Here is a 19,622-nt window from a genome sequence, read left to right on the forward strand (position 1 = left end):
ACAAAAAGATAATTGCAAAAGAAAGTTTTCGGATGAACTTCCATGTATTTTCTTAACTTTTTAAAAATTATTTTAATCTTCTGATGTAACTTCCTATGTAATTTCAGAATTATAATATTATAATTTTTGCCAGCTCAGTTTTTTTTCCCTCTTCACTGCATTTATGTACTGAAATACATGAGAAAAATCTGCTATGTGTGTATGTTTCCCTTTGTAAAAGAAAAAAGAAATTAAGGACTGTGTTACTGGAAGTCATATATGGGCTTGATTTTTCAAGATGAATGCCCACAGTCTGCCTGGCACAAAGTGAATTTGAGGCACTTGTCACATGACCTACTCTTTTATAGCTTTGTTACAGAGGCAATGGCTGAGCAGTAGCATTAGAAAGGGGAAATGATGACAGGGAAAGCCTGGTCAGCAGTTCCCTATGGCAAATGGAAACAGCTACTCTGAAAGGGTCACTCAGAAGAATATGTGAGTAATATACAGGTAGACAGTGAGAGTGAAGGAAAAGGAAGACTTAACAATGATACAAACTGGCACAAACCGAAACAAAAAAAAGAAAAAAAAAAAAAAAAAAAAAAAAAAAAGAAAAGCACAAACCATTTTGGAGCAATGACTACTCTAAGAAAGAGTTACCAACCGCACATTTGCCACATAGATGTAAGGAAGCTACTTCAGAAGCATCTTAGGAAACAGAGAATATCAAAGAATATCCGAAGTTGAAAGGGACCCACAATGATTATCAAGTCCAGCTCCTGGCTCCACATGGGACCACCCAAAAATCAGATCATGTGTCCAAGAGCGTTGTCCAAATACTTTTTGAACTCTGGAGGCTTGGAACCATGACCACTGCCTTGGAGAGCGTGTTCCATGCCCGACCATCCCCTGGTGAAGAACCTTTCCCTAAAACTCACCAGACTCTCCCCTGACACAGCTCCATGCTGTTTCCTCTGCTCCTACTGCTGTCACCAGAGAGCAGAATTCAGCGCTACCCCTCTGCTACCCTCATGAGGAGCTATAGGCTGCTATGAGGCCTCCCCTCAGCTTCCCCTCCCATAAAGAGTTGGCGTTTCTAGAGAGCAATTCAGTCCTTAGCTGGACCCTGCTCCTTCCTCTCTTGTGTGGCATCCCACAGTACACGGTACAGCTGGATGGAAGAAATAGGGACTCTCCCACACTGGCCTATCTTTAGATCATGTCATTCGTGCCCAGGAAGGACTGTTTCTGCTGCCCTCCCAGCCACTCATATTGCAAGTATTTTGAGATTGGGCTGCTGTGAGGAAATAGGTAAAACCTGTATTGGCACAAGGTTTCTGGTGAAGAACTGTTAGATCTCATAGAACACTGTGAGAACAAAACCTCCCTGAAGTCCCCTGGTGAGTAATGATTTTGCCATCTGACACCTCTCCCGGCATAGCCCCACACTCGCTGCCAACAGCCCCCCCTGCTGCTGACCTCATATGTTCCACCTGAAGCTTTGCAGAAAACGCAGGGCACCATTTAATTGTTTTTATGAGTATCTTTATTTGTCTTAGAACTCAGCCTATACTTCCCACTGGTCTCGTTCCCATCTGCACTCTGCAAACGGATCAGTGATTTCACTGCCTTTTCAATAATTCAGGCTGTGTGCTTTAGCGATGTCATCTCGGGAAAGAAGCACCAAGGCGCTGCGCTTCCCACCGGCGGGAGGAGGAGGAGCACGGCGGAGGCTTCCCTGAACCTTTCGCTTCATTTTCAGAGACATTTGCATCAGAAAGGTCCAGTCCCTCAGACAAAGGTCAGATGCTCTTCAGCGGGAACTTTTCCCTGAAATCTGACCTCAGACCCAAACTTTCTGCATCAAAAAAGCATCTTTCCTCACCGACATCTCCAATATACAGGAGCACGGTATTTTTGCTCATTGCAACACAATGCATTTTAAGACATGCGAGGCCAAAACACAAGGCTGCTGTATTTCAAGCCCAGGCTCTTACTCCTACAACGCTGCACGTTAAGAAATGCCGCCCCGAGAGGGCTGGAGGCAGCACACAGGCCTCTGATGACACCCCGAGCTCTGCGCGGCCCCTCCCGCAGCAACACCACCATCTTGCAGCTCTCGGCGCCGGCGCAAATTCCGCGCAACGCCGCGGGCAAAGGCTGAGTCTCCGCTTCTCCCCATCCTGTCCGCGGGGGCGGTGTCCGCTGGCGTTGTCGGCGCTCTGCTGCGTGGGCGTGTGTCCGTTCGTCTGTCTGTCCGTCCGTGTCCCCGCAAGGCGGGGCCGCGCAGACCGCGCCGGCTGCTGTCATCTGGGAGCCGGGGCGTGGAGCGGAGGAGGGCGCAGGGGGGGAACGAGCATCCTTCAGGCCGAGGCTCCGTTCGTTTCTGCGGGTTCCGTGCCCGCTCTTGGGCACCGGTACCAGCGAAGTACCTGCAGAATCGGTTTGCCTCCTCCTCCTCCTGTTTTTTGTGTTTTTTTTTTTTTTTTTTTTTACCTTGGTGATTTTTTATTTTTATTTTTATTATTATTTTTTTTCCCTCCCACGAAGAAGCTTCCAAAACTGGGCGAGAGCTGATTTCCCGTAGATGGTGCCGCGGCGGGGAGGGCAGCTCCCTTGCCACCCCCGGGCCGGGGGAGCAGCCCCCGGCTCCGCTCGCCCTGCCTAGCGGCTCCTTCCGCGGCACCGGCAGCGGGGCGAGCGGCAGCCGTCAGCCCGCAGCCCCGTCCCCGGTGGCGGGCGGCGGCGCCTCCGCTGAGAGGCTGCGGGGAAGATGCGGCCCGGAGAAGCCCGCCGCGGGGAGGGCGCTATGCGGGAGAGATAACGCGGCTCCGCCAGCAGCCGGGGGCGTCGCGGTGCCGGCGGGGGGAGTCAGCAGCCCCCGGGACCCGGGAACCTCCGGAGCGGGCCGGAGAACGGCGGGACGCGGCCCGGCGGCGGGGAGCGGCGATTTGCCGTGCCCGGCTCCGCGCCTCGGGACCGGCGTGCGGGAGGCTGAGGAGCGCGGGCGGCAGCAGGAGGAGGAGGAGGAGGAGGGCAGCGCCATGACTCACTTACAGGCAGGGCTCTCCCCTGAGACTCTGGAGAAAGCCCGGCTGGAGCTGAACGAGAACCCCGACACCTTGCACCAGGACATCCAGGAGGTGCGGGACATGGTCATCACCCGGCCGGACATCGGCTTCCTCCGCACCGATGATGCCTTCATCCTACGGTTCCTGCGGGCCAGGAAGTTTCAACACTTCGAGGCGTTTCGCCTCCTGGCCCAATACTTTGAGTACCGCCAGCAGAACCTGGACATGTTCAAGAGCTTCAAGGCCACCGACCCGGGCATCAAACAGGCGCTGAAGGATGGTTTCCCTGGCGGGCTAGCCAACCTGGACCACTATGGCAGGAAGATCCTCGTCCTTTTTGCTGCCAACTGGGACCAGAGCAGGTAAATGCGGGGCCACCTGCCTGCTTTTATCCCTTCTTCCCCAGGGGCATGTGTGGGAAAAGCTGTGCCAGAGCAGAGGGAGTGGGTGGGTGGACAGTGGGACACACGAGCAGGGCAGCAGCCTGGAGGTAAGGGAAGAAAAGAAATGTATTTGATGACTTAGCACCTCTTCAGCCATTTCATCCTTTAGGCTCTGAATTTTTGGGAGCTGCTCAGGTGCTCTTCTCAGTCAGGTGCTTTGGGGTTTATGCCCATCTGCTTCCCCTTCACCACAGGGGTTGATATGGCAGATGCTATGCTCAACCCTGACAAAGGCTGGCTGCACTCATTGTGCTGGTCTCCCTGCTTCAGCACACACAGAGCTGCTCAGGTACAATAGGACAAAGTGGGAGATACTCTTTGCAAGTCAAGGGTACCCATCATGGTTTTGGAGCTGAGAAGTTTGCCCGTGCAAAAAGCTGAGGCTCCAAATCCTTTCCCTCATCTAAAGAAAGCCCTTTCTGAGCCACCTGGAAATGCTGGGATGAAAGTTATAGTAACCATTTCTTTTCCCCACTCATGCTACTCTGAGTGTGAATCCACTTGCTGGTATGATCCAGGCATACAAAGCTCTGGTGGCAGGTTGAAGGAGGCTGATGCAGTCTCCAGAATAATCTCATTCTTCTGGGGACTGCTCTAGCCTGAAGATGACTTGGCAGGCTGGCCAGAAAACTGCCTATCATTAGGGCCCTTTCTTTTAGCTTTTGGCTGGGTATTATAAGACTGTCAGATGCCATGCCTATTTTCTCCTGCAGTCGTAAATCACCAACACAGCTTGACTTCAGAACATGTAAGTGTGTGCATCCATAAAGAGAGGACTCTAAAACCTGCAGCTTTAAGCACTGCATCTCTAGGCTTCTCCAGGGTCTTCATTGCATGCAGATTTAAGATCTGCAGCACTTAGTGAGAAAATCAAAACACCTGCTAGTTGCCTTCACCCACATTATCCTATACAGACAACACAATCTGGGCAGTGGCAGTGCTGAGCACTGAGGGATCTCCCTCAGCTGCTTTGAAACGGGCAGGACACAAATGTTGATCATAGTGGATAGAATGGGTGCAGAAGTATCAGTGTTTGTGCAAGGCCCTCCCACAGGCTGTCCATGGCCATTGTGGGAGGGGGCTCATTCTGCTCCCATTACCAGTAGGTGCTTCAGCTGGAGTGGATCTCTGCCTGCTGTGCCTTTCTTCCTCCAGATAGAGTGGCCACATACATGCTGCCTGCCAGAGAAGCTTCCTTGCCCCTGCTAGCCCTTGGGTTGTACCCAGGGGTCAGAAAGTTGCTGTCTAGCACAAATTGAAACTGCACCCACCACCACACTAACAAGGAAAATACAGATGGAGGTGGGCAGACCTGGGACCAGATCCTCACTCTGGTGTGGTTTTCTGGCATATGGAGCCACTGACGATAAGTGATGAGCCAGGGTGATGTGGCTGGGGACTCTGAGGAGCTTCATTGTCCTTCCTAGGGACCAGGTCAAATTCTTATTTTAAAAACAGCTCCACAAACTCTTAAAATCAGAAAAGGAGGCGTTAGCAGAGGAGTGGATGTTTGGGCCGTTTATTAAATCATGCATCTACCATGAAGAATTTCCCATGTTTAAGATAGCATGGACTGCTAAATGCCATTATTTCTCAGTAATGAAGAAAATTCCTGAAACTTTCTGACACTTTGCAGATCATCAGCACTTAATCAGATGAATACCAAGAACTGGAAACCTAACCTAAGGAACCTGCTTTAGCAGGGGAGGTGGAATATATGATCCCCTGAGGTCCTTTTCAACCCCTATGATTCTGTGGTTTTGTGTAACCTGAGCTCAGACAGATTAGCACTTCAAAAAACATATATATATATATAAATTGCCATGTGAATAGAATAACTTCATTTTCTTCTTAATTTTGATTGTGCTGATATTTAAATTGCAGGAGACCAGCTGACACAACAGTACATTTACTGTGATTTTTGTCCGTAAGTGCTGTTGGTACAATTCTTTATCTTACAACAGCAGAGTGACTGAGGTCCACCAGCATACCCAATGGCCATGTCTGCAGCAGAGCTCCTACTCCTCAGCAGCACATGCCTCAAGCATGCTCTCCTCTGGCTGAGAGATTCATTTTGAGACCACAGCACAGACAAAGGGGAGAGCCCTTGAGCCTAGCTGTGGGGAGTGGCTTGCTCCAAGGCTTGGTACACATCAGCAACAGACCTGGGAATGAAGCTAGGCCACTCTTTCTTCCTAATTATCCATTTCCATTATCTGTTGTCCAGCAGCTGCATCTATGGGGTATTGTGTGGGGAGCACACTGAGGTTTCTGCACAGTATGTCTCAAGCTCATGCTCTAACTGATTTGAAATAGTGAAGCAAGTAAACAGTGTTCCTCTGACAGCAGTGCTGGGAGGATTCCTTTTCAAAGTTTGTTTTGTTAGGACCTTATTACATGCTTCATAAACTAAGTGAATAGAGCGCAGCAAGTCTCCAAATTTATTATGGCCAGCATGGAACCATTAGAAATAAAAAGTTCTGAGGTTTTTTTTTTCTTTTTTAGATGAGTTTCAGACATGCTATAAGTAATTTATTTAGCATCAGTAGTCTTATCATTTACACTGTTCCAATTAGAATGAAAAGCATGGGAGGCAAGAATTCCTATGGTAAAACAAACCCATCTACTCAGTGTTAAATCATTAAATTAAAGCAGGGCCTGATAACTGTACCAGCTGTCCTTCCTTCTGAACAACTAAATCAGGATCAAGTAGCCCAACAGCTTTCCAGACCCTGTTCACTCTCCATTTTCCTTGCCAAGATGACACTTGGGGTAGTGGGATCAGCCTCCCACATGAGCTTCCAGGCCATGGATTCATATCTGTGTGTGGCTTGTAGGTGTGTATTTGCATTTGAAGATTCCACTTTTTCACATGTCCAGATGGTGAAGTTGTTTTGGGTTAATGGCATGAATAACTTCAGCTCTCACAGCAAAGGATCTTTTGCTGTTCATGTTCTTCAGTATGCTTTGTAGCATCTGTACACAAGCTCCTCATAAAATTGGTCCATTTTGATGCTATTTTCTTGAGCTCTTTCCTTGTATTAGCTATCTCAGAGATTTCCTAGAAAGTGCAGGGGACAAGTACACTAATTCATGGTTCTTGTCTGTGGTGTAGTGACCATGAAGCAAGGAAATCTGAGTGTGTATACCTTGTGTATATCTTGAGGGCTCTTCTTTCACTGAAATTGTGAAAAAATTATTAAGCCAGAACAGTAGATTAGAAGTGAGATGATGGCTCAGACTCAGATAGCTTTCTCCTTTAAGCCACAGTGGCACAATGGCTCATTTGAAAGAAATTTTTATTTGCCAAGACAGAGATGATATTAAAATACAAGTTGTGGATTCTATACGTTTGGCACTTTCAGGAGACATGTGGTTTAAATTCAAGCAAAGGATTTGTCATTTATGTCTTCTAGTTAACAGTTTGCACCTTGAGTGACATAATCATTCCACCCAGTTTTAATCCTCAAGTTAACTTAAAACTTTTTGATATTGTGGGTAGGATGGCAATTAAGACAATAGGATAACTGCCAAATTGGATTATCTGTTGTTCAATCTGAATGTGAACTGGCTGGAATCAAAATGTGTCTAAACATAAGATGTGGTGGTTGCCACCTATCACCAAAAATGTTTGGTATTAAAAGCAGCTGTCTGCTAGATTTGACAAGACTTCTGTCTCCTGTGTTCTCCCTATCCTGTCCTTCTCTTGGCCATGTGGAAACCACAGTGGCTTCTGGTAGCAGAGTTAAAAGGTGAAAGATTGTAGTGAAGTACTACCAAGAATGTCTTCCAGACTGTTTTTCCTATAAACCATTTGAAAACTTTGATGCTTTTTGTATCCCTTAAAAAATTCTCATAGAACTATTCTGTAAATTGCTGCCACTGTTAAATAACAAGAGAGTGGGATGTTCAGCAGGTTGAGCTGTTCTGTTCTTGACAAATCAAGGCCTCAGTGAGCGATTACTCTAGCAGGCCTTGTTGCTGTAGAAATGGTAGCCCTCTTACATTTATAAGAATCACTGTCAGCATGGCTATTAACTTGTCAGGCCTTTGTAGCCTCATTGCCTCAAAGTCAACTGGAACAGAACATTTCAGGAGGCAGTAGAGTGTATCTACACGCTGGTCCCCACCTCATTTGAACTCAAGCTGGGGTTGACATAGAAAAGGAACATTACGAGTGTATTATGTATGTGATGATGTATTTTCAGCTTGTGTTACTCACTTTAACAGCCAGGCTAAAGAAGTTGTCTGAGCTCTTCATTGAATTAAGCATGACTCTATAAATAGAGGACATTAAATACATATAAATTAGCCATGAGTTCTAGATTATCCTAGGAATTAGTGGTACCTTGCTAGCTACAGAGTGTGCTGGAAGAGTCTGCTGGAACAAGGGAACGTTGGGCATGAATAAAGCAGGACTTGTCTGTGCCCAGCTCACCTCCAGGCTGCCTCAAGACATGCACAGCAGTAAGGCTGCTAGTGCACCCTGCTTCCAACAGCTCTGCAGCCAATGCCTTGGAACTGGGACCAGAGTGAAATGAGGGTCTCCTAAATAAGCACTGCAACTTAGCACACATCAGTAAGAATAAAATGATTGTGTCTTTTCTTCATATTTTGTTCTCTTTACATTAAAGGTTAATATGTTATATTTTTTTCTTTTTGCTTTAAAGTATAGAAAAGCAGTCAGAGCCACTTTGTACAAAATTTATTTCACAGTCACTAGTAGCTCTCATCCTGCTTTTCTCCCTTTTCATTGGTTGTATTTCTGTATCTATATAGAATATAATTCCAGTGTGGAGTGAAAGCTTCAGCAGTGCAATCCCAAGGACTGGGAGTTAACACTATCTTATCTAGAGAAAGGCTTTTTCTAAGAAAAATAAGCTACCTACTTGAAGTTTGTAGAAGTTGATGGTAATCTGCAAAATATTAAAGTAAAAGCCTGCATTAAACCAGTAATTTGAATATCACCTAAAAGCTGCAATTTCTGCATCAGCTTTTACATAGTGCTCTCGGTGCTGTATTTCTGCACAAATATAATTTATTAAATGCAGAATAATGCATATTTCTCAAACCAGTATACTAGTTTTTCGGAGGCTCACAATTCGTGAAGGATTGGGAGTTCAGCTTTTAGCTGTAAAGGTGCAAAGTACATTTCATCACGCATCTCTGAAAGCTGAAATGATAATTATTTTGGCAAATATTTCTATCAAGGTTTTGGCTGGAACAAAGCTAATTGTGGGGAAGCAGTTCCCTATGTGGAATAACTAATGCAGCAGTAAGATCACATGGCTGTTGTGAAAAACAGCTCCCAATTCTCAGATGTTATTTATCCAGGGTAATATTGCAGTTGTCTTACCTACTGGTTAAATTTCCAGTGCTTGTCTGGAGATTGGCTGTATCAGATAGTTTGTGTGAGATTATGTAAAGAAGTTCAATGCCATTTGGGTTAGCTTGTGGTTGGCTGTAGGCAATGGAATAGCCATAGGTTATCTTGATGTGTGGTTTTTTTTGTGTATCTGAATCAAGTAAATTTTTCCACCTTCTGTTTATGTGGGATTTTCATGTCCCTAAAGCCCAGCTATGATTGGAGAGCACCTGTTGTGGTAAAGCCTGTGCATCCTGGTGCAAATGTGAGCAGTAGTAGCAGTGAGGTGAAATGCTGGACAACATGTAGCTGTCTGTACACAAATAAGTCTACTGTGTGAAAGCTTTACTATAGTTTCCTTAATCATATTTCATTTGCTTGGATTGTTCAGGTGGTACATTCAGTACTCAGCTTGCCATTTGCAGCACCTGAGATTTCATCTATCACACCAAGCTCACATTTCTGGCTTACCTCAGCATGTGTCCAGCAGAAAAGCTGCTTTAAATATCCATTAATGGATTTGTGTTTCTTTTCTGGTTTTCTGTACTGTACTTAAGTAATGTATCAAAAACAGAAGAGGAGGTCCATTACACAATAAAAGATCACTCTTATTTCCAGCTAATTGCCCTAAAGAGTATTAGAGGGGGGAAACTTGGTTATCAGTGTCAAGTCCCTGTGTAAACCTAATGTGGATTTTCAGACTTAAATGAGTATCTCAGATACTTCCCTTTGACAGAGAGAGTTGTTGCTTGCTTCTAGCTAGATATTTGTTCTTCAGGATGTTGTTTTCAACGAGAAAACAACCTTTTGTTTTTTACATTGGGTAAACATACAACATTGTCATTGTCACTGTAGACAGTATTTCTCACACTAAGCAAACATGCGATAGGCAATGGTGAATATACTATACATAGATTTGTGGAGACCCAGCCCTGTGGCTATTGGTTACTCTCTGTGGTGGCTGAAGTCCTCGTTGATATCTAACAGTTTTCCCACTGTCTTGAGCAATTTCAGGATATTATTAAGTACATATATATACATATATAATTCAAGTGTATATATATATATGTATGTAAATAAATAAAGATGTACTGTTTACAGAACTGATCAAACAAAGCAAAGTAGCCTTTTGCCACCAGAGAGCCATTAATCTAAGGCATACAATATCTTTTTAAAGTCCCATAGGGAGAGTGTTTAGGGATCTATTGCAGGAAACTGGGAATCTTGGACTGGAGGTTGGTGTTTCCACTAGCCTCCTGCTTTGTGGAGCCCCTGTCATGGACAATAAGGTCACCTAAATAAGGTAGCACATATGGCAAGTGGGATTGAGGCTAACTGTATAATTTGAGTAATTCCTATTTATTTTTCTTGTAAATATGAGATCTGATAGAAGGTCTGCCTAAGGCTGAGATATTTGTAAATAGCTGCTGTCACATTGCCTCACCTGGGGATGCTTTCCTTCTCTGTGCCACCTTTCCCCTTGGAAGATCTCTTACAGAGTCTATTTCTATCTAATTTTATATTAAAAAATACTAATTCTGAGACATGCCCCATTGGTTTTGAAGGCAGTTGGGCACTCTCCAGCCCTGCCCCTGAACCCAAACACAATGCTGTGTACCTCACCCCCTCAGACAAAGTATGCTTTTATCCTAATTCTGGCAGTTATACAAGACATTGACCATACGGGGGAACTTCAGTACTCTTCTTGATTAGGCATCCCCTAATGTCTTTGCATGCCTGTGCTGTAGCGGATAGGTTAACTGGTGACTCAAGGTGCATTAAGACCATTTTAGTGCCAGTGTAATCTTCTGTAGCCTTCCTGCTGCAGAACACCCTGAACATATCTCATTTCACTTTGGTCAGGAAAGAGACGATGGATGATTTCATTTTTCCTCAAGTCACTTTTTAAGCTACAGAGTTGTGGATATTTGTTGCTTGTTCAGAGACTTCAACAGCAACTTTGGCATTTCCGCTTCCCTAATGGATGTTGCATGCAGCAATTGGGCTAGGGGAGCTGTTTTGCCTGGAGAGAGGGAGAGAGCATCAACTGGGCCAAGCCTGAGGCACTGTCTGTGCCTGTGGGAAGCTTTACCCAGGCTTGCTTCACTGTACCTTCTGCAGAAATGGGGTCCTGGGATTACAGCTCTTTGATCTCCCTGTGGAAAAATTTCCATTTTCAGTAATGGCCTTTTCTTTTTTCTTTTTTTTTCTTGCCAAAAGGAAATAGAGAATTTCAGAATTTTGAGGACTTCCATAGGGAAATTACAGAGAAGAATTTTTCTTCTGCAGTTCTCTCTCCTTACTGGAAAAATCTGAACAATAAAAGGGACATACAAAACTACCTGCAAATGTGAGCTCTTTGAACAGTAAAAAATTAGAAAAAAGAGACTTCTCAGAAAAGTGGAAAATAGAGAGAGGTGAATATGAAAACTCTTATCCTAGTCAACCAAACCAAATTCAAATCAAAGAAAGAGTTTTTAAAATGAAAAGAAATATCATAGTAAACAATAGTTCCCCTATTCTTTTCAGAGGAAAACAAGCTTTTTCTTGTTGACTTGAGTTAGGCTGACATTAATTATCCCCTTTCCCGGGACTGTTTAGTCAGGAGATTCCTCAACTTTTATTAGGCTAAAACAAAACTACGTGGAAAAATGTGAGAAGTTAGCTGGATCAGATGACTATCACTTTTTTTTCCTTCTTTCAAAACATAGTATTGTGTATAATGGAACAGTGCACACACTGTATTAAAAGAAGTAGCATTTAATATAATTTAATGCAATATTGAAATAGGCATATGTACTTTTTGCTGGATATACAATATAGTGGAGATTTCTCTGAAAGTTCAGAACATTGAGAACTTCTGTGTTTGATAATGTCACAGGGCCTTATTGAAAGGACCAGAGACACCAGACAAAGGCTATTACTCTTAACCAGAGGCACTCCAACCCTATTGTATGTTACTTTCCACTTTTGAGATCCTTGAGGCTCATTACACATCGGCCTTCTTTATAGATTTAAGAGAAAACATTATGGGTAAGAGGATCATGTGGAAATTCCATTTTTTAATAGGGTAATTTTGGGAGGCTATTTTTTCAATTATTTGAAAAGAAAATATGGGAGGAAACTTTGGATCTATGCTTCTGGTATTAGACTCAGATTTGATATAATTATGATTTCAGGAAAATACTATTTGTTTATATACGTTTGTACAGACATTTGAGATAATATCCAGAATAATTAGGCAGTCTCCTAGAAAAAAAGTTCAAATTTGCTTTTGGTTTTTCATATTCTTGTATTCTTTTGGTTGGCTGATGGTCTAGATATATGTAATCATTCCTCAGAGGATGAAGTCAACTAACCAAGCTTTTGAGATCTTCCTAAGCTTACATATCCACGACTTCTGAAGTTACGTATGCTGTTGGACTCTGGATAAACAGTGCATAGGAGGAATGTTCAGAACTTCCACCATACCTTGATGTACATGGCTTAACCAATTCTTGCTTTCACATTCACAGGTACACATTGGTGGATATTTTGCGCGCCATACTTCTTTCTTTAGAAGCCATGATAGAAGACCCTGAGCTTCAAGTGAATGGATTTGTTTTGATCATAGACTGGAGCAACTTCACCTTCAAGCAGGCCTCCAAGCTCACACCAAGTATGCTTAGGTTAGCCATAGAGGGCCTTCAGGTAATATTCTTCTTTCTTTCTTTTCCCAATTCTTTTTTTTTTTTTTTTTTTTTGGCAGTTCATTGTAAATCTGGAAGGCTAAGAAAGCACCAAAACAAAAACAAGAATTATGCATTCTTCCAAATAGCAGGGCTCTTAGCACCTTAATGTGTCTTCAGACAAATTACAGTGGAGGAAGCTAATATGTGAGCTCAGTCTGCTAACTGCACTAAGTCCTGGCATGTAGGCTCCTTCTTTGCCATAAATAAGAGGGAACATCTCTGTCTTTATCCCAAAGTGACTGTCTTCCTGCAAATTCAGACCATAGCTTCTGCAGCTGCAACTTAGAAACAATCAGTTGATTTGTCATTCTGAACGGGCTAATGGAGTGTGGGGTGCTGCTGCCTTGCTAGGCCATTTGTTTTGTTGGCTGTATTGGAGACAAACTCACACTATATCAGTTGGCCTGAAAAGTGTGGGACAGATAGTATTTACTCATGGAAAGGCCAGCATGTGCTTGACTTTTTATTGGGTTAGGATTAATTTGAGTGGCATCTTTTAGGACTGAGTATGCAGTGATTTAAATTTCTTTCTGCTCCTTCTACATGTACTTTACGTGGAACAGGCACAAACGTGGATAACATACTGTTGACTCCTGTGGTTTTTTAATGCTTATTAAAATTAAAAACTGGAATCCATGAAGTGGTTGTTTCCTGTAGAATCTTGAGACACTGTGTTAAAAATACCTGTAATTCACTACTAAACAAGGTAGTGTACTTTGATTTTTCAAGGACGTATACTTATTTTCTGTGATATTTTCATCCTTTTTATGTTTTTATTACTTATAAAGCAGAATAGCAACCTCAACTTTGAACTTGCTTCTTTGATATTGAATTTTGATATTGCTATTTTGAGGAAACATGTATAGCAGTAATTTGGAGTTTTGATCTAAATCTTCAAATGGCTGAAAGAGTACTCAGCCTGCTGTTGCACACAGAAAGGTAGTGACAGTCATTAATGATGATTTGAATTTTCATTTTGTTGTGCTTACTTATGCAATGGTGTACTTACATAGTTTCAAATGTATATCACAAAGCAGCAGCGGGATCTGTGCTTTAAAAGTCCCGTTTTCTTCTATTGCATTCAACATTGTTTTCTTCTTTGTGTTGCTTTTCAAAGTTAGCAGTTGTTTTCTCATTTAGATCATGAATAAATACTTCAGTACTCCTTGCTTTTAAATTATGGTGTCTCTTCTTGTACTTTAACCAGAGGTTATTTTGAGGATGTCAGTGGATAAGTTAGTTGGACTCTTAAACTGTGTTCTCACGGCATTAGTTGTTTCATTGCTGAGTTGAGATGAAGTCCATTTGATTAGTTTACCCATCTGGAGACAAAACAGTCCCCAGTTTTGTATGTGCTAATATCCTCAATCTGACAGTGGTAAGCACCTAGGGCATTATTTTCTCACTGTCTCCAGTCTTGTTGACTTCAAGTAAGTAGAGATGCAACTCTATGTAGATTTATCTTGGAATCAATGAAAAGGGCTCAAGCCAATTGCATTGATCATCTTGGACAGCAAACCCCCCTTCAGAAATAATTATGATGAGGAAAAAAAGAAGAGAATATCTTGGTAGAAAGATTATGCAGAGAAACCCTGGGCAAGGGATGCATTTACTTGCATCTTCTTGCAGCATTTAGTGCCTAAAATATTCCATTTCCTTACACTCTATAATGATTGCCTTTTATTTTTAACAAAAATTTGTAGCAGAAATGTAATTCTGAACAACGTTAAAGTAAGAAGCACTGAGGTAGTATGAAGAAGAATAAAAGCAGCTCAGCCACACAATTTATTTGTGATCTTTGTAAATACTCTCTGTTTAATCATAGAAATAGAATTTACTTTGGCTTATAAGATTTAACAGGGCTCAAGATGCTTAAAGTTACCACTTAGAGAATTTAAATATTTTTCTTACTTGGGTGGGAAGGGAAAATGGGATTAGTGACCACTATATTTGATATTAACCAAGTCTCTTTGCCTCCTCAATGAAATCTACTAAATTTGCATTTTATTTGGTTAGCTTTCATTGTGAATAGAATATGGCAAGTTCCAAACTGAACTTATTACAAGCTATGGCATTTCCAGGCTCTTCATAACTGTTTATTTTTCAAGAAATGTCTATTGAAAGTATAATAAATAAATACATACAGCTTTCCACTGTATGCAGGCTCTGCTTTACACTTTGTCTACACATACGTGTTAAATGGGAGCATGAAAAGAATCATGCCCCTGATTAACTTGAATACATTAGAAAAATATTAAAAGCACATGCAGTTGCTTTCAGGAAAATAACCTTTTGGCTATGGGATTTTTTAATCTTAAAGGACAGTGATTATCTGTGATTCAGCAATTAACTAATATGAATTTCTAGCATATCCATTCCAACTGTGCCGTGCCATCCAGCTGGTGCAGTGTAGACCGCTTTTGATTTTCAGATCAAAGGGGATTACTAGCCAAGAAACGGTTATTGTCTCCTGTGGAGGTTGAGGCAGTTGGCTGGGATTCTTGACACTGCAGTCCTGGCTGATTCACCGGCCTTGTCCTTGTGGAAAAGAGCAATACTCTTCACTGTGGATGCAAGTGGGTGTGGGATTTATGTTGTTCCTAGTCAGTGAGAAAGAATTTAAACTTAGATTCCTTATCTTTCTGTAATGAAGGATAAGCTCATAAGCAAATGTAACATGTAGTATTCTATTTTCTGAGAATGGTTTGTCTAAGTTAGGTAAATATGAGTACCTAAAAGCTCAAGGCTGTGAAATCTGGGCAGAAGGAAGCATCAAATACACAAGAGTGAAACTCTTAAACTCATGTCCTGACTTAGCACCTGGCAAAGTACTGGCTCTTGCCAGAATATTCAGTCCTAATCTTTAGGTGCCCCAAAAGGGAGTTGGCCTTGATGATTTCTTGATGTCCCTTCCAACCTCTGCAATTCTGTGATTCTGTGCAATTCTGTGATTCTTTATCCCTTACTTTTTTCTGTTTTCATAGCTTGGAATACTTGGGCAGAAGGAAGAAAGAGGTTCTAGGTATGATTCTTTTATTTGTGATAGCTGCTTTATAGCTACTTGGGCTTTTATTATTCATCAGGGCACCGTTGTTTTCAGAAAGAAGTTAAAAAACAGTGTCAAAGACTAAAAATTCAATTGCAAAATTATATTGAAAGTTTTTTGCAGACTGGAAAGTTGTGGGCATACACGAAACGCTCTGTGTGATGGCTGATTAACTGATAATTAGGATTTTAAAAACTTGGGCTCTAAATCATTCTTGAATACTTTATTTCTATTTAGCTCACAGTAGTGCTTGTAAACTATATACAGATTGATTTTGCACGTTCCCATACAGATAGGTTTTGCAAAACTGCGTAAGTATCGAAGGCTGAATATTAATGCATTTTGCCTAAGTGAAAAACTGGGGAACAAGAGATAATACCCGTTTACACTGCAAACTGAACATATATGGGGACACTCAGTACTGTCGCAGAAGACAGAAGACTTTCAAATTGAGGATTTTTACAGGGAGATAGTGAAAGCCTTGTGGGGACAAGGCAGGCTGTTCAACTGATCATGACTTCTTTTTGTAACAGAGGGAGGATTCACAAGCTAAAACAAACTGGTTACTGTGAACATGAAAATAAAACAGAAAGATCACAAAGACAGCATATTTGCAGCTACTATAGCTATCCAAAACATCTTTCAGTCAGCTGTTCTTGTGAATTGTGAGCATAATATCCCCAGTCAGATTTGCCTCAGTAGTGTAAAGTGGAAGTAAAAGAGACCAGAGCATGTAGAATCCAGTGATGAAAAGGACAGGGCTTTCTATGCCCATTTTCTCTGAATATAAACTTCATTAGTATCTTACAGGGAGTCCGATCTGAACATTATGGTTGGTTCATTTTCATTTTATTAAATATCCATATACAGTGCTGAAATTTAGTCATCTAGTTCTGTATTACATCTGTGCAACGAACAATTTGTCTGTCAGGATCTACTAGAACAAAGAGCCTCTGAAAATACTATTTTTTTTTTTCTTTTTTTAAGGTTTGCTGGCTATTTGCTGTGAAAAAAGAGTGGGCTGGAGCTGATTGTTAATGCTGGCTCTTCGCCTGATGTTTGGATAGGCTAAACCCGCCAGTTAAGAAAGCTTGAGTGCATTTGCTTACAGGCATGTCTATATACACAGCTATTCTTCAGCATGATCCATGCTGTTAAAAACCTATTATTTGAAGGAAGACTAATTCATTTGCTTGCCAGATTTTGTTACGATGCTCATCAACAAAAGGCACTGTATTCCTTTTTAATGTTAATATATTTATTCACACAAACACACTTTAAAGATATGTGGATACTCTTCTCTCTCTCTCTTTTTTTCTCTCCAGGTGAGAGCTATTCCACTGAAAAATTACTGCTAAAAATGTCTACTAATTTGTGGTGCCCACTGTGATCTTGTTTTTGTGCACTTTTAATATTTTCCTTGTCCAGCTGCCTTTGACTCTCAGTGAGGAGGAAGATTTGAAGATTTGATCCTGAACTGTCAAGCCAGGAGCCTGGATTCTAGCATTATGTAAATTTAAAGTTTCTCATTAATTGCTCTTTGCATCTGTCTCTATGTGGGCTGCTACCTCTTTGAAATAAGTGGTAGGAAGCAACAAAACTTTCTCCCCAGAAATTGTATTTTGCGAAAGCCACAAGGACCTGTAATGGGGTTAAATATCCATCATGCAAATTCTGCTGCTGGAGTTAGTGGAGTAACTGACTGTAGTGGTTTGTCATCCTCTTTTTGAAGCAGTATGAGGAAGAGAGTGGGCACTTTGCCATTGTTTTGCAGCTATTTGCTGTAAGCAAGGCTTGATGAGTTGTGAGGATCCTGGCTTTCATTCAGACTCCTTGATCTAGCTGGCAGATTCTTAGGCCTGTTCCTTCTGCCCTCTTCCCCCGAGCCTTTGTCCCTGTCCTGCCACTGCCTTAATTCCTTATCCCACTCCTTTCCACATTGTCTTATTTTGTACCAGTCTTCACTGGTGTCATGCTGTGAAATCTCAGCTGCTGTGGGTGATTGCATGGCATGGTAAGATCATCCCAGATTCCTAAGGAGATCTCAGCCTTTTCTTGTCCCTCTGTCCAAATATTCTCCACATATGGTATCTAGTCAGCTTCAAATCTCCTTACTGCCTCCCTGTAACCAGGGTTCTCATTGCTTTTTGTGTCACTCTGGAAAGCAACATTAGAGAATGAGTCCTGATCTCTTCATGTATGAAATAAGCGAGGCCTCTGGCCACAAAGCTGTTAAAGAAACTGTCCTTGCAGTTGCTCAGACTGAAGCTGGTCTGTTTGATATAGATGACTCAGAGCTCATTGGGCCTGGAGACAACAGGAACGTCTGGCAGAGGTAGTGGAATGACACTGCATGATCAGGGAATGCCTCCTATGGCATGATTAGCTCTCACATATTATATTTTCAACTACTTTGCATAGTTTAATGTAAAGGCTTAAAGGCAGGTATGGCTCATTCTTTGGAGACCTTTCCACAGCTACTTTCTCTTCAGATTTTCTCTCAGTGCTAATACTTATATTTTATTTTGTAATGTCACCCCCTATAAACCCTTCGTTATTTCATCAGATGCTGTTGGGTCCAAAGCAGAAACTGGTGTGTGAATATCTGTTTTTGATTCACAGTAAGGCAAAAACTTGCTTTATTTGATGAAGTATCTGCAGCAACAATGATGTGGAATCAGAACCTAAGGAGATTCTTCCTGTCTTGTTTGCCAGAGGGGATGTAAGATTTATGGTCTCTTTCTTAGTATGAACATCAGCAAAATCCTTCTTATGTTTGGAACTTAAATTTGCTTTTTGTTATAGTGTCCAGATTGCCTATGTTATCTATCTATTTTTTATGTACTTCTTCTAGTTTTACCTCAGAAAGATATATTGGATCATTTTTGGAATTATTTTCTGAAATTAGTATAACCTTTGTTTTCTGTGACACTCACAAATCCTCTGTGATCTTATTAGGCTGTGCACAGTTGGCTTTCTGTTACTGTCTTCTCTACGTGATGTCTTTGCACATCATCCCTGTCTTATTAACTAAACTGTCAGTGCTCTCTCCCCAAAATATTATAGTGGAATTTATTGTGATTGTTTTGTTCACTCATTTATTTTTCTTATCAAGGGTTCAGTTCCTATGAAAATTATTTTTTGAGTCCAATTTAATTCATTTAATTTTAATTTATAAGCAAAAATTTGGCTTTGGTTATAAGTGGTTATCATATGGGAAAAACTGCAAACGTTCCTAATGTTGTAAAAGCACACATGGGAGACTTCCTTGGGTGAACTGCTACAAAAATGTGTAATTATATTGTTTAGCTGGAGATGTTTTTTTCTCATCTTATGTTTCATAATCATAAAAAATTAGAATGGTTTGATTCTCATTTGTTTTAATTGCTGCAACTGTGGTTTAAATAGGTGTTACTCTAGTGCTCTAAACTCACTCAGGATCTGCAAGTTTAGATTTGTAACATGTAAAGAAAACTACATTTTAAAGGAAAAAATAAGTAAAAGAAACACAACTTGGATAATATATCAAAAAAAGAACAGCAAAACAAAACAACAGCAATAAAAAAAAAAACCCACAGAAAAGAAACTAACCAAAGGCAAAATAGATTTCTCCATTCATTTCCTGCATATTTTGCGAAGATTGAAAGAAGTTCCTAAAAAGCAATTTTGAGTTATTATTGCGTAGAATGGAAAAAGAATGCTTGTAATCCATTCCAGTGTCTTCTGCAATGAAAAAGAGTGAGCACTAATGTTTGTCTAAATGTAATGAATATCCGAACATGGATGTGGACTGAGCTCTGAGATGGCTGCACTTATCTTTCGTTTTGTGGAGGTCTGAGTGTAGATTCAGTCAAAAAAAAAATACATGTAATCCAACACTCGAAACTGGTAAAGTCCTGTGTCAACATCTCACCCCAGACAGTTCTGGCTATGCTATAATTGAATTGGTGTCTCACAGTTTAGGCCTGACTTTCGACTATAAATAGG

At 41.6% G+C, this 19,622-nt stretch overlaps 1 protein-coding gene across 1 annotated transcript in view; it reads left to right on the forward strand.

Moving 5' to 3' along the window:
• Positions 1-3,023: 3,023 nt before the first annotated feature.
• The window catches only part of CLVS2 (clavesin 2), a 47,051-nt gene continuing 30,452 nt past the window's right edge, over positions 3,024-19,622 (forward strand). The window contains exons 1-2 of the mRNA XM_042825328.1: positions 3,024-3,412; positions 12,374-12,548. Of these exons, the coding sequence (XP_042681262.1) occupies positions 3,024-3,412; positions 12,374-12,548 (564 nt within the window). The remainder of the gene's footprint in view (positions 3,413-12,373; positions 12,549-19,622) is intronic.

The sequence above is a fragment of the Centrocercus urophasianus genome, unplaced genomic scaffold, assembly GCF_019232065.1.
Source record: "Centrocercus urophasianus isolate 14NV4802_14NV808 unplaced genomic scaffold, USGS_Curo_1.0 seq_10, whole genome shotgun sequence".
Classification (NCBI taxonomy): domain Eukaryota; kingdom Metazoa; phylum Chordata; class Aves; order Galliformes; family Phasianidae; genus Centrocercus; species Centrocercus urophasianus.